The 14,518-nt window shown below is 43.1% G+C and overlaps 1 protein-coding gene and 1 long non-coding RNA gene across 2 annotated transcripts in view; both read left to right on the forward strand.

Moving 5' to 3' along the window:
• On the forward strand, nt 1-5,363 carry ZIC1 (Zic family zinc finger 1). The gene is made up of 3 exons (XM_035133215.3): nt 1-1,865; nt 2,993-3,156; nt 4,088-5,363. Exons 1-3 carry the CDS (start codon nt 881-883, stop codon nt 4,283-4,285), a joined length of 1,347 nt encoding a protein of 448 aa, XP_034989106.1. The 5' UTR covers nt 1-880; the 3' UTR covers nt 4,286-5,363.
• Nucleotides 5,364-13,964: 8,601 nt separating this feature from the next.
• LOC148685728 (uncharacterized) overlaps nt 13,965-14,518 on the forward strand; it is an 87,401-nt gene continuing 86,847 nt past the window's right edge. Inside the window, exon 1 of the long non-coding RNA XR_015949873.1 lies at nt 13,965-14,168. This is a non-coding gene — a long non-coding RNA (uncharacterized LOC148685728). The remainder of the gene's footprint in view (nt 14,169-14,518) is intronic.

The following is a 14,518-nucleotide window of genomic DNA, read 5'->3' on the forward strand; positions in this document are numbered from 1 at the left end:
ATCAGTCTCGCGTTCACCGCCCGGCTGAGGAGGTGAAAGTTTCTCCCCAGGAAGATAAACCGCAAAAGACAATATTGTGCATGATTTGCGCCGTTTTTTTTTTTTAACAAAGCAGGGGGAAAAAAGGAAAGTGAAGGGGGAAAAAAGCCCAAGGAGGGGGAAAAGAGACGGAAGGGGGAAAAGAGTGCAAGAACTGGAAGAGAAGAGAAAATTGCTCGCTAGTCCGCTACATTCCTCTAGCCTCTTTTTTAAAATTAAAAAAAATAACCAGAACTGAAGGAAGTTTAATTTTTGTTTTGCTTCCCCCTCCCCCGTCTGAGCCTGTTTCCTCCTCTCTCTTCACCATTGTTATTTTCGAGCGGAGTCTTCTGAATCCTTTCCCTCCTCCCCATTGAACCCCCCTGAAAAAGTGCAGTCCGAGAGGCAAGAGAGGGGGCGATCGGTTTTTCTGTGCGCGCGCCGATGTCTTTTTTATTCTTATTCTCCAATTTTTGCAGCTTCTAGATTTCTTCCGCGGGCTCTGCCCACCCCTAGCCCTCACCCACCCTCTCGTTTTGTGTGTGTGTGTGTGTGTTTTGGGTGCGCGGATGCCGAAGGGGGAGTTCCTGATGTGGTCGCTTCAGTGGTGAACGTCGCGCGGACTTTTGCAAGAGAAAGAGAGAGAGAGGCTGCTTGGATTGGCGGCGGCGGCGGCGGCTCTCCTCCTCGTCGGCTGATCCGGCAGTTTGTTGGCTGCTGTTGTTGTTGCTGCTGCTACCCCCACTTCTTCCACGTCCTTTCCCCCTTTCCTCCTTAATTTATATTTTCTTAAATCTTATTTCATTTTTGCATCACTTTTCCTCGGCGGTTGCTGGCGCAGCTGCCTGAGAGCCGGGAGAAGATGTTGCTGGATGCCGGACCGCAGTACCCCGCCATCGGAGTGACGACCTTCGGCTCCTCTCGCCACCACGCCACGGGCGACGTGACGGAGCGCGAGGTGGGACTGGGCATCAACCCTTTCGCGGACGCCGGGATGGGCGCCTTCAAGCTCAACCCCAGCAGCCACGAGCTGGCCTCGGCCGGCCAGACCGCCTTCACTTCGCAGGCCCCTGGCTACGCGGCCGCAGCGGCGCTGGGGCATCACCACCACCACCCGGGCCACGTCGGCTCGTACTCCAGCGCGGCCGCCTTCAACTCCACGCGGGACTTTCTCTTCCGCAACCGGGGCTTCGGCGAGGCGGCGGCCAGCGCCCAGCACAGCCTCTTCGCCTCGGCGGCCGGCAGCTTCGGCGGACCGCACGGGCACGGCGAGGCGGCGGGCCATCTCCTCTTCCCGGGCCTCCACGAGCAAGCCACCGGCCATGCGTCGCCCAACGTGGTCAACGGGCAGATGCGCCTGGGCTTCTCCGGAGACATGTACGGCCGGCCGGAGCAGTACGGCCAGGTGACGAGCCCGCGCTCCGAACACTATGCTACGCCGCAGCTGCACGGCTACGGCCACATGAATATGAACATGGCAGCCCACCACGGGCCGGGGGCCTTCTTCCGCTACATGAGGCAGCCCATCAAGCAGGAGCTCATCTGCAAGTGGATCGAGCCCGAGCAGTTGGCCAACCCCAAAAAGTCCTGCAACAAAACTTTCAGCACCATGCACGAGCTAGTGACTCACGTCACCGTGGAGCACGTCGGCGGGCCCGAGCAGTCCAACCACATTTGCTTCTGGGAAGAGTGTCCCAGGGAAGGGAAGCCTTTCAAGGCCAAATACAAACTGGTCAACCACATCCGAGTCCACACGGGGGAGAAACCTTTCCCGTGCCCTTTCCCGGGATGCGGGAAAGTCTTCGCTCGCTCGGAAAATCTCAAGATCCACAAAAGGACGCACACAGGTATGTCCCCAAACAAACCGACGGGGCCGAGCCGCCCGTTGCCTGTTGAAGCGAACTCTCGCGCTTTCCAAGAAGGAGGCAGCTCAAAACCAATCAAAGGGGGGGAGGGGGAGGGAGGGGGATTAGGGAAGAAATATAGGGGTGGGGGGCTCCTTTCTTAAACAAATCCACATCAAGAGCCGGATTCAGTTCAGCTGGTGAATTAATTGGCTCTATAAACCAAACATTGCTTTTCTTTTTATTTATTTTTTTAAGTGGGGAAAATCAAAGGTACGGTAGGGCTCTAAATGTTTCAGAAAAAAAAGGGAGGTTAGGGTGTGGGGTGGAGGGGAAAAGATGGCAGCGATTTGAATTGTTAAAATTTATTGGTTTTAATTAATTGGTAGTCGAGGGCACTGGCTGTCTTACAGTGAGAAATCTTGCTAAATATATGACTACCTAACCTCAGCTTTCCTTGCTATCTATTTCTCACCCTCTGTAAATATTTAATTATGTGGGGCTATTGTAAGCAATCTGAGCTGTACGAGTTTATGTATTATTACAAGGAAACGTGGGGGTTGGGAGCTCTGAAATCACTCGCAAAGAGCCAGCTCCTTGTTCTATTTTTTCTTGTGTTTTTCCCCCCTTCTCCCCCTCCTTCTGGAAAAAGAAATCCCACAACCTGTCGTGTGTTTATCTAAAAAACTATTAAAAAAACAACACTAAAGCTGGCGCTATTGTGATTTGAACAGTTTAATCAGAACTGTGCAATGCTCTGCAAGTTTAATAACTAATACTACTGTACAGCCGTGGAAGGTTATGTGTACACTACATAATAAATAAGGAAAGGAAGGGAAGGTAAACAAAAGGCCAAATTTAGCCATAAAAGTGGCAAGAAACCTCCCCCCCTTCCAAAACTGTGTGCAAATGTACTGCTTTGCAAGGCGTTTATTTTCTGGTGAGGTGCCACAGTTCGCTGTTTAAAAGCAAGATAAGAAAAAGGGGAAAAGAAAATAGGCTTTGATTTAATTTACTCTTGTGCAGTAAAGTGGGGGGGGGGTCAGAATTGTCTGTAGGTGTTGCTCCATACTATAAAAATCTAGGTGCCAGATTTCCAATTAGATCGACTTTGTTTGTTTTTGTAATAGGTGAAAAACCCTTTAAGTGTGAATTCGAGGGCTGTGACAGGCGCTTCGCCAACAGCAGTGATCGCAAAAAGCATATGCACGTCCACACTTCAGACAAACCTTATCTCTGCAAAATGTGCGATAAGTCCTACACGCATCCGAGCTCCCTCCGAAAACACATGAAGGTAAATGCTAGACGCTGTCTCCCCCCCCCCGCTAAGCTTCTCTTTTCATTGGGATCTGCTTGGGCCGGGTGGCCTTCGCCTCTCTCCTTCCACCATCGACTTTGCACACCGCTATTTACTGGAGGAGGGGGGAGGGGGGAAAGAGAAATAAACATTTATTCCTTATGAACAGTAGTTTATACAGTAGCGACGCGACGTTCCGGACAGGAAACTGGGAAACTAGCCCGTATTGTTCTGTCACTCTGGAAAGGTTTATTAAAGGAGAAGTGATTACGTTGCTTAAAGGCGTGGAAAGTCTTCGTTTCTGGAGACCCGGGATTCCAGCCCTTTACGCTGTAAATTGTCTCACAATGGATCCCGGTTTGGGCTAGCCTGGGGTTGTGCATTGCTTCAGGGGGAGAATTTAAAGAAAAAGACTCGATGGGGAGTCTGAAGGGACACAGGCAGGCATAGAAACTCTGGGTTCTTCTTGTTCAAGCCTCCGCTAGGATATCGTTCTTCTTTTGTGTATCCCAGGGCCGTATTTATCTTGCGTGGCAGTTCCCTGAAATTAGCTGAGAACGGGCGATCTCGGTGTGTATAGTTAAGTTAAGAGCTCGGCGTTTCTATGAGATCAGCCAACATCCTGATTAGCGAAGCAGTATTTCAAACTTCACGCTTCCCCCGCGCCGCCACCCTCCCCCCACCGTGGCATTTAGAGTTCATTCTGTGAGCTCAGCTCCGTGATTTAGCATGTTGGGCAAGTAAATGGGCCAATGCATACATGCATATTGTTTGCATGGGTATAACAATATTTATATATTTATCTAGCCAGGTGTGTGTGTGTGTGTGTGTGTGTGTGTGTGTGTGTGCACCCAGCGATACACGTATGTATATGTGAATCCACACACACTTCAAGCATTTCCCTTTGTTATTCATTTCTGTTTTCTAGGTCCACGAATCGTCCTCCCAGGGGTCTCAGCCTTCTCCCGCTGCCAGTTCAGGCTATGAATCTTCAACCCCCCCAACAATCGTTTCTCCATCCACAGAAAACCAGACCACAAGCTCCTTATCCCCTTCATCTTCAGCAGTCCACCACACATCCAGCCACAGCACGCTCACGTCAAATTTTAACGAATGGTACGTTTAAACAAACGAACAAACAAATGCAAATCCAACCTATTTAAAAGACTCCAAAAATTAATGAACACTTTGAAAATCGATCTTTTTGTGTGTTTTGATTTTTTTTTAATGCTGCCCATAGACCCAGGACCGAATCAAATCAAGAATTCTCTCTCTCTCTCTCTCTCTCTCTCTCTCTCTCTCTCTCTCTCTCTCTCTCTCTCTCTCTCTCCCTCTCTTCTTCAATTTCTGTTGTTTTGTTTTGGTTTTGTCGTGTTTGGGGCAAAGGCTTGGAAAGCAAATGGTTTTTTTTTCTAGAGTGCGTGAGAAGAGCAGGGTTATTGGGCCATCTTGCCGATGTGCAGGGCTTTTTAATGGAACCACTGACTGGAGTTCTCCAACTGCATGTCTCTTTGGGCAGCGCCTTGTTTTCTGTAAATACAGAAATACTAGCTTACAATGTACTGTTTGATTTTGTAAATAGTTATACCACAAGTTGAATAAGGGGATACGTGGAATTGTGGTCTTTGCATATATATGTGGGGGGAGGGGAATAGGGGAGGGGGATAGGGGAGGAGGTTGAAAAATGGGGGGGGGGAAGGAGGGAGGAGGTAGCAAATCATCTATTTGTACTGAATGGCAAGGATGTTCTAGTAAATGTGTACCAAAATGTGAATTACTTTGTATTATTACAGTCTAAACGTCGACCTAACAGAATATTATTGGTATTAATGTGCTTTTCTTTTGTATAAAGTGCAAACATTTCGTCCCAAAGTCCAGTCTAAGTAGTGCAGTAAAATGTTGTTACACGTCCTGTCAAAGAAATTCGTATAGTGCAAGCCTGGATCTGCGTGTCAAACTGTTACATTTGTTTATGTAAAGTGGTATTAAAAAAAGCTATAAACTATAACCTGTCCATTGCTTTTGGCAAATACAACCACATACTGTATATACTTCCTAATTTCCATATTTATCCGCATGTAAAGGTCCGGTTATACATGTTACAGATATTCAATATTTATGGCTAGAAGAATTGGTATGTACAATTTAGTTTACAGAACTGTTTGGTAACATTTCGTACCTTATTAAAGATTCTGAAATCCCATAATCCGTGGTAGGAATCCTTATTGATTCAGCCTGCTGCTGCAACTTAGCTAGTTTTCAGGACAGTAAACTACAGACAGGACCAAGAATCCTGCCCCATGACTTCCACTCCTTGTCCCACTGTAGTACCATTATGTCATCACTAGACCAGCAACTTTGATATTAATGTGATAAATTGATGTGCCCCTGCTGGCATTTAGGTAATTAGTATTTATATAAAACCCTATGAAACAAAAGTTTTGGGCTGCAATATAATTTAAATGACCATTGCTGACTCCTAATAATAATAAAAACAACAACTACTACAGCAGAGTAGCAATATAGATTGCATATGACCATGCAAATCTTGTGGGGGGGGGATGAGGTGTTGCTACAATATCTTAAAATGGATTTGCTCCTTTCTACAATCAGTAATTGCGAAAATAATTCATATGAGATGTTTAAATTTGAGAAGCTTTTAGGTATCATTTAATCTGAGTCATTTGAAATCACAAGCAAAGTCTAGTCTTTTTTAATTCTTGCAAGGCCTTCTGCGATTCTCACCTCTTACCCCCAAAGCCACACCATTATATTATATTCCTCTAGATGCTACGTTCTGTGTTTGCAGTTTTTTTTTTTTTACTATAATTTTCCCAGAGTTGTTCCTTACAACAGCAGCAAAATAAAACAAACCCAGAGAGGGTGGGAGGGGGTTTATGTAGTTTGATTATCTCTTTTATTTCCCCCCATTTACTTAAGAAATTCGTTCCATTGGCTGGCGGTGATACAGTAAATTTGTAAATGAGAAGACAATATATATTAAAAAAAATCTAAATTACTTGTGCTTAATGACTGTGGCAGAACGCCTTTTTCTCTAAATCAGATTGTCTTTCTTGCAGTTTAGTTTGATAGATTTGCAAGCTGTGGTGCTTCCGTTAACTTAGCGACGCTTGTAGGAACCGCAAGGCTTTGTTCCTTGGTGTAGCTTGCATGATCGCCCCATTAAGCAGACAACATATCAACAGACAACACAGATCATGAGCTCTCTGTGTTTGGGATATTATGTCACAGAGTGAATTGCACCTGCTGACCTCTCTTGTAGGCCAAGATGGCATTTTAACAGCTTCTTTTAAAATATAGATATATAGATATTTAGAAGTTCAGCGAGTCAGCCCCAGCATCAATGGCGACGAGGATTTGGGGATAGAGAAGCTGGTTTGGATCCTCAGTTCTTAATACGCATGTCTACTAGCTACTAACAGTGTATATTGTCCTGGTATACATTTATTATTTTGTGCAGGATTTTTGTGAACAGAGTCATGGGGGAAGGAGAAGCTTGTGTTTTGGTGTTTTGCTGGAATGTTTTACTTAAATCTACCTAGGCCTCTCTGGACCCTTAGGATGTAGGATCTGGTCCGCGGAGATGTACTGCGATGTCTTATAGATATTTTCATTTGCAAAGAAACAGTTAAGAAATGGTAGAGCCTGCTTTGTTTTTTGTTTTTTTTTTTAAACTTCACTTCCTAGAAAATGTTATTCTAATGAGAAGCTCATTTATCAGCTCTTCCAGTGCAAAGAGCGCCACCTTGCAGGGCCTTCAGATACTGAAAGAAGTTCGAGAGAACCATAGAGGCTGAGGCACAATCCGGAGCAACTGCGGCCGAAACACACGCTGGGTATTCATTTAACCCTAAAGAAATGCAGTGATAAAGTTTAGTCGTCTCCAGACCGTTAGCCTTAGTAGCGGGAACGTACCAGTTTCAGCGATTTAGTATGCGAGCCTAAATGGAAAAGGAAAGAAGATAGAGGGCAATATACAATATTATCTCCCTTACCCGACCCCCCCCCCCCCCAGCCTGATTGAAAAGAAGCATCGGTTCATTTTACAATATCTAGAAGAATCTTAAAAGATAAATGCCATAGCTTCTTTGGGTGTGGATTTATTCTTCTTCTTCTCCAGTGGTAGTTTGTTAGAGAAATACGTTTTATCTGAATGGATTGCCTGGCTACCAATACCAAGTATTTTGTCATTTTCAAATCAGACGATTTTGAACATCATTAAAACTAAGTTCTATCTATGCTTGAAGTTGTATTGTAACACTCCCCGCCAAAAAAAACCCCATAGTAACCCCACGACCTATAAAATAACAGGCTTATCGGAATAACCAGTCAGCCATACTTATTTGGTTACACAACTCAGCGATGGGTGCTAAAATGTTTTTAAAGTTTAATACATTTAATTACAATATTGCATCTGTATGGTTTTGAACAGATAAATAGACACACACTATTTATATGTATGTGTGTGCTTACACACACCCACACCCACACATATATGGAGAAAGATCGTGGCTTCTTGTAAGAATGCTTAATTAACTCTTTTACTGACTAAATCAATACCTGGCGAAGATCATTATTTTTTAAAAAAAATACTTGACAAGAATGCTATTAAGAAGAGAGGTTGCATTAAATGGCCTTTTAAACTCCAAGCCAGTCTCTCATTGTGCGGGTACTTTTAATGTCTGCTTCGTGAGATGTATATTTCATACTTTTCTTCATGGGCTATTAGGTATGGAAAGACGTGAACGCTGGCTGAGAAATATGAATTGTTAGAGTCTATTTAGCAGAAACTCCAGACAATGCAGAAGCGGGCTTGTGGGGCATGTAGAGCCGCGCGTTTGGATTATTGAGGCAGCAGCCTGTAGCTCAGATGATGTTGCTGTTGTTTTATTCCCAGACTCCGCGTCATCTTCCAAAGGATGTAAGATTTCTGTACGCCAATGCGGAACCTTTGAAGACCACCCAGAAACACTGTCGAAAATGTGTGGATATGATTATGTTCGTGCGGGTTTTATAGGCACACACACAAACCGCAGGTAGACTTCGTTGGCTGCAATCCTGTGTACATTTACTTGGGAGTAACACCCATTTAACTTAGTATAATTTACATAGGAGTAAACACGCAATATAAAAGATCATACTTTTGTCATGCTCGCAGGCAGAAGCTGTCTGCAACCTGAAGTTTTCATAAATATTTACGTTTTAAACTATTTTCCCCCAATGCTATCAATCACCCTCCCATACTTTCTGTAAATAAGAAATAGGAGCCCGTTCTTGGGAGATTGAGGATGTAATCAGAAGCATACTTTAAAGTAAAAACCACTGATGCCAATACGATCAACTTCTGAGTAAACATGGTTCTGTTAAATCTTAAAATTAAGCTTTTTAAGAACGAGCTACATTTGGAATAAAGGGGTTTATAGTGCAAGATCACGTGGAATCTCGACAGTAGAGTGGCCAATCGGTTGCATGCTTTACAGCAGGAATAATTTTGTTTACAAACGTAAAACATAAACTACAATTCTCTCTTGTTGTTTAAAAAAGAATTTTGCTCGAGAGCATATTTATACCCCAACCCTAAATAATGCAGGCTCTCGGTTTCCTCTTGAGATTCCACTGAAACGATCAGAAAATGAAATTCCATTTTGAATTACTGATTTTTCGTGGAAATCTGACTGAAATTCCCATTTATTTCCCTGTAAGATTCAATGGAATCTACTTCTAAGTAACTGTTTAGGATAGGAGTCTAAGGGCAGGAGAGGGAAGAGGCAAATGAGAGGACACGCTGGCCTGCACAGATGTGAGCTCTTCAAGGGAGGCGGGATGGGAGAGCAGGGATGGAATAGTTCTAAATAATAAACTTGACGCATTATTTTCTTAGAAGTTAGTATGACAACCCCCCGAAAATCTATATGGGAAGATCTATATTTCTGGCAGAGGAGTGGTAGCTGGTGTCTTTTTGTCGAAAAAGGGAATGCAGTTGTATTTAAAGGAACTGAGCACAAGAAATGGACGGGCACTTTTACACTATTTCTACTTCATATACCTCCGTATAGCTACATTGTCCACCTATCCCCGCATTACTGCCCTGTTCGGTGTATTTCTTTACTTGGGTGTGTTTATGTAGCCTTTATGCGCACATTAATAGACTTAACCTGCTCGAATGATGTCAGAATAAAAAGATATCGAGCCATTCACCAATTACAAAGAGATAAAGAGAGTCAGATAACATTTTCGAGAAGAAAGCAAAATAAGGCTATGAAGCTTTTGATGGCGAGTTGCCGGCAAAGGATGTGTGCAGAAATTAGATTTTTAATTTTTTTTAAAAGTAGGCAGAGGACAATTTATATATCACTCAGAAATCGTGACAAACCCACTTTTTTACACCTGCTGAGATTCCTTTACATGGGTTTTCGATAGGACCTCCTAGTTATGGTTTCCCCTGTTTATATAAAACTTTGTTTGGGAGCTAAAAATACACCAGATACACACATACCTGTTATCTAATTTGCATCTGATGGACAACTATATGGCTTAGCTGTAAATTTCATGCATACTGGTTCAAATCACATATCCCTGCTTCTTTTGCATTTGGTAACTTCGCATTTTAATTAATTTTTATTTGGCTTTCCTCCCACATTGCCTTTGATGTTTTTGTGTGTGGTCTTACCGTAGTACATTCTCTCCCTCCCCCTCTTTACTCTGTCTACCCACCACACACATGTACACACACACACACACACACTCCTCACTCTTAGACGTTTGCTACTTACTCCACTTGTTAACTTAAGTGTGTGTACATGTATGTTAACTTAAGTGTACATGTACATGTATAAAGAGACCAATATAATAAAATAAAGAAATGCTTACTTCTCCATTCATTTTAGAAAATAAATTGGATGTGTGTGTGTGTGTGCGCGCACGCACACGCACACACACAATGCTTCTTGTGTACAATTGTAATAAGCCCATTTTATTATGTATATCTAAATCTATCTTTTCAATCTGTCTCCTACATAATACATAACACAGAACATAAGCACTAGATGGTCATGATATAAATCTTTGAATAAAATAAACAAATAGTAAACAAATAATAAACAATTCCAAAGTAATAAGTCAATTCAATCTTTAAACCCACCCTTCCCCTTCTAGGTTCTTTAAGTCAGGCCTGCTTCATCTTCAATTAACAAGAAACAGGATCATGTGAAACCAGAGGGCTATTTTTACCGTGCAGCTGGAAGCTGTCATCAATTGGTAACATTTATTTCAGCCTTAGAATGATAGTACAAAATAGCATGAAGTTTCCAGATGACACCAATATTGGAGGCAGTGTTTTGAAGAATAATAAATCAAATTAACTACCCAATCATGCTGGCTTCTCCAAGATAGTGTGTGCGTGTGTGTACACACGTTATCCTGCGAGAATCTGTATTTATATATGTGTAGTGTGTGATAATCTTGTTTGCTAGGACATGATCCGGCAAAATAAAGCACTTTGAAGTCACATTTATTTCAGTGGGAGTATGAAGCATGGGCTTATGCCACTTCCCTTGCAAGCAATGTGCTTCATATTGTTATGCATAACAATTATTTAAATATGGATTATACAGGATAGACGTATTCAAAGATTGTTTATGTTTGCGAATGTCCTTCTACGACCCATTTTTTTTTACCATACTTTAAATTATTTTTATTATGTGTCACCCAATTCGGTTATTTCTCATGTACGTGCGTTTTAAACCATTACAATTTAAAAAAGCAAAGGGCAACGACAGAGAAACAGGGAAGGGAAAAACAAACAAACAAATAAATCGCATTAAACACACACACACACACACACACACACACCCCGCCACAAAAAAACAAACCACTGTAAGGCCACGTGGTTTCTTTTCGATACTGCCTCTTTCACGAAAAGTGAATCTGGGAATTTGGAGATAGGTAACGTATTCTGCTTTGCTTTTTGTTAAGGAGAGTTCCTGGAAAACAAGAAAAGACCACGTTTTTAGAAGCCTCGCTGTGCTTTCTGGCTATATCGGGGCTGCCAGCGGTCTCTAAAAGAGTTTTCCAATGCCACACATGAAACAGGCTGCTCTCTTTAAGTACACACAACGCTTGGCGTTAGATGTAGACTCGACGCGCATGCGCCTTCCTCAAGCTTGGGCACAGCTTCCACGTGCTGTTGCATATTTATAACTCTCAGCACTTCCTAAACTGTCTAGAGAAGGTAACCACACAGAGCCTAAATCATCGGGAAACCGTTGGCGAGGCTCCCAAAATAGTTTGGTAGGGGAATATGCACGTGTTTGTTTTCAGACATCTATGGTTTAAGCAATATACAACAAGGCACAGAAGGTTCATAAACCTTGAGAGATAAACAACAAACATTGTAAAACCCCACCCCCACCCGGAAAAAACCCCCGAGAGGCTCTATAAGGCGTCGGCAGCAATAGCAGCAGCAGCAGCAGCGACGACGACAAGACCATTCTCAAGGAGCATTTTGTAATCGCAGCCACTCCATGAACAATCATTCCACATCGGTTGAACCAGGAAGCCCTAGAGTTGCCACGCAGTACTGTTTCTGAAAGAAAACTTTATTTTTTACTCTCTTCACGACCCCATATATCCACATCACATAATGTTATCAAATGCATTTTATTCCACGGTTAGGTGGGCCCAACCACGCCTCTCGAATAAATCTTTCCTTAGGCCCCAGCGGTGGCCTTTTCGCTACAGAGTGAGACCCTAACCCTTAGCTCTGGCTTGTCTGTCAAATATCCTCCAGTCTGCCCCTCCTCCCTTTCTCCCAAGCCTCTACACACCGGACGAGCACAACCTATCGTGTTTAATGAATCCTTTACTGGACCCCTCAGCACTAATAATTTTCAGATGAGATGTCTGCCTAGGCCAAAGGCTTTCTCGGGTCCTAGGTGGTGAGCAGGAAACACGCACATTCTCTCTGCCATTCCGCCTACACCGGGGGCAGTAATTTACTTCCAGATCTTGTCCTACTCTTTTGGAATTAAAAGATAAACAGCGTGAAATATGACTGGAACCTCGGACCTGGAAGTGCAGTGGTTTCAGTTGGCCTAATTTTCTAGGTAAATGTGTCATTTACAACCATTTAACGTGTGTGTTTAAAATGAAAACAGAACCACCCTAATAGGCCAAGAGGGAGAAAAAGCTGCATAAATAAAACATTACTTTCTTTTTAAAAGAAGCTATTGTTTTCTAGCCCATTGTCATAATGAGGAAATCACACACCAGGTACACAGCAGTGACTGCTCGAGCTATGTTTAGCTAGCCTTACAACTCGGTCAAAGCTCTTGGATTTCAGCCTTCAGCGTGCCATTAAAGTCTGTAAGAGGGCACTGACTTAATGCTTAGCGGTACTTAAGCCACTCTGAGTTAAAGGTGGGACTAAAGGCGTGTAAAATAGGTGGCACCTCATACAATGCAGTGGAACCTCACTCAGAATCAGCTTTGTCTCCCCACCCTCCAATATAGATACAAACACACACACACACACACAATCACCAATTGTCGATGACAATTTCCTCTCGTCCAGTTCACCTCAAGATGACTCAAGAGATAGTAATCTGGTTTAGACTAGAGACTCATTTTCAAAGTTAGTGGCTGGGCTATTATGGGTGGAGTAAAAAGGCTACATGAATAGCATTTGACCACATTTCATTTGTGGACACTCTCTCTTCCTCCTCCCATATTTCTTGCCCCCCCTCCCGTAATAAAGGATCTGCCATTATCAAGATTATTTCGCCCTAAAAACAGCAACAAAACAAACAAATCTCTTTGGCGTTCAATTTCAGACCCCTGACATCTTAGCACTGTATGCGACAAGTAAATAACTCTGAGCCTGCAAATAGGAATAAAGGCTTAAATCTACTGTCTCGACTTCAATATCATTTGCAACCATTTGTTTACACCAGGTTGGAATTTAAAACTAGAGGCTTTTTAAAAAATGGAGACTTCAACGACTGCAAATGTTTGTCGCAGTCCTACAACCCTGCGCCCACAGAGCATATTTTAGGCAGGATAACGTAAGAGATTTTGGTGACTTTTAAGGAGAGGATTGAAGCATAGAGAACCACAAGCATACACACCTTGATCACGTGACCAGTCAATGTCTGTGTAAACAGATGGATTCATTTTGTTCAAAACGTGGGTGGAGAAACCTCCGCCCCCACAACTGTTGATCATCTTCCTTTTTATCTTCCTTATTTAAGATCACTGCATTCTAAAAACACTGTAGCAAGGTTGCTTTGTTTACGCACACTAAATTAACCTATTAATCTATACTTCATAGATCCAATTTAATCCCGGTTTCTTCTTCCAAAATAAAGATGTTTAGATCCTTTTTTTTTGCTCTTGGGGGGAAATATTTAAATGCTAGGGTAACAGAGAATAAAATGCAGAAACAGAACAAGATGCATAGTTTGATGTTTAGACTCTCTCCCCTTCCCTTTCAAACTATCTAGCCTATTTAAGTATCTCTTTCATTCTTTTGGCCAATAATTAACAAGTACCCCCCCCCCAAAAAAAACCCCACACCAGCCTGGAGCTTTGTTTGAAAGCTGTTTTGTTTACAAAATAATATTTATTGTCAGGAGATTTCCCCTCCCGCCACGTCTCTTACCTCCGGAGCGTTTACACTTTTCGCTTAGCTGGAGGGAATGTGGAACTGAGATTTGGCCCTGGATATAATCTCCCCGTCTCTTTCCCTCTCCCTCTCTCTCTCTCTCCCTCTCCCTCTTTCTGTATAGATCTGGCACGGCTTTGCTCTCTTAACTCCCAGATCTTTGTTTCGGTGGCGGCGGCCAGAAAGAGCAAGAGAGCGCTGTGCTCTCACTTCCCTCTGGCTTCCTTTAAAAACAACAACACACCAAGTCCTCTTCCAACTTTTCCTCCAGTTATTCACTTCTCAACCCTACTGACAGCATTTGCCGAAAATCTGCACTCCAGCTTTGGTAAGTGAGGCGTTGCTCCATTGCAAAATGGCACTGCTCGGATAGCCTCTGCGCGCGCGTGTGTCTGTGACGTGTGGAAGTGTGTGTGTGTATGTTTTGTTTTGTTTGCGAGCAGCGTTGCCAAAGTACTTTCACATCAAACAGGACAGAGTTAAACTATTGTGGCGTTTGAAATCGCAACAGGAACAAGCATGATCACTATCTGTTGGCTCGGACAGACTTTATGGCACGAAAACTGAATCTGCCCAGCAACTTTTTGTGGCTGGTATTGTTTTTGCTGGAGCTACTTTGAGGAGATTGAGGCCATGTTTTGCCTTATCTTGATATTTACATCTTTTTTTATACCAGGG

This window comes from Zootoca vivipara, chromosome 5, assembly GCF_965207765.1.
Source record: "Zootoca vivipara chromosome 5, rZooViv2.hap1.1, whole genome shotgun sequence".
Taxonomy (NCBI): domain Eukaryota; kingdom Metazoa; phylum Chordata; class Lepidosauria; order Squamata; family Lacertidae; genus Zootoca; species Zootoca vivipara.

Excerpts from the sequence above, each read along its gene's own strand:
- ZIC1 (XM_035133215.3), top strand. The coding sequence starts at position 881 with ATGTTGCTGGATGCCGGACCGCAGTACCCCGCCATCGGAGTGACGACC. Across the intron at positions 1,866-2,992 it reads CCACAAAAGGACGCACACAG|GTGAAAAACCCTTTAAGTGT; the intron begins GTATGTCCCCAA and ends TTTTTGTAATAG. Across the intron at positions 3,157-4,087 it reads CCCTCCGAAAACACATGAAG|GTCCACGAATCGTCCTCCCA; the intron begins GTAAATGCTAGA and ends TCTGTTTTCTAG.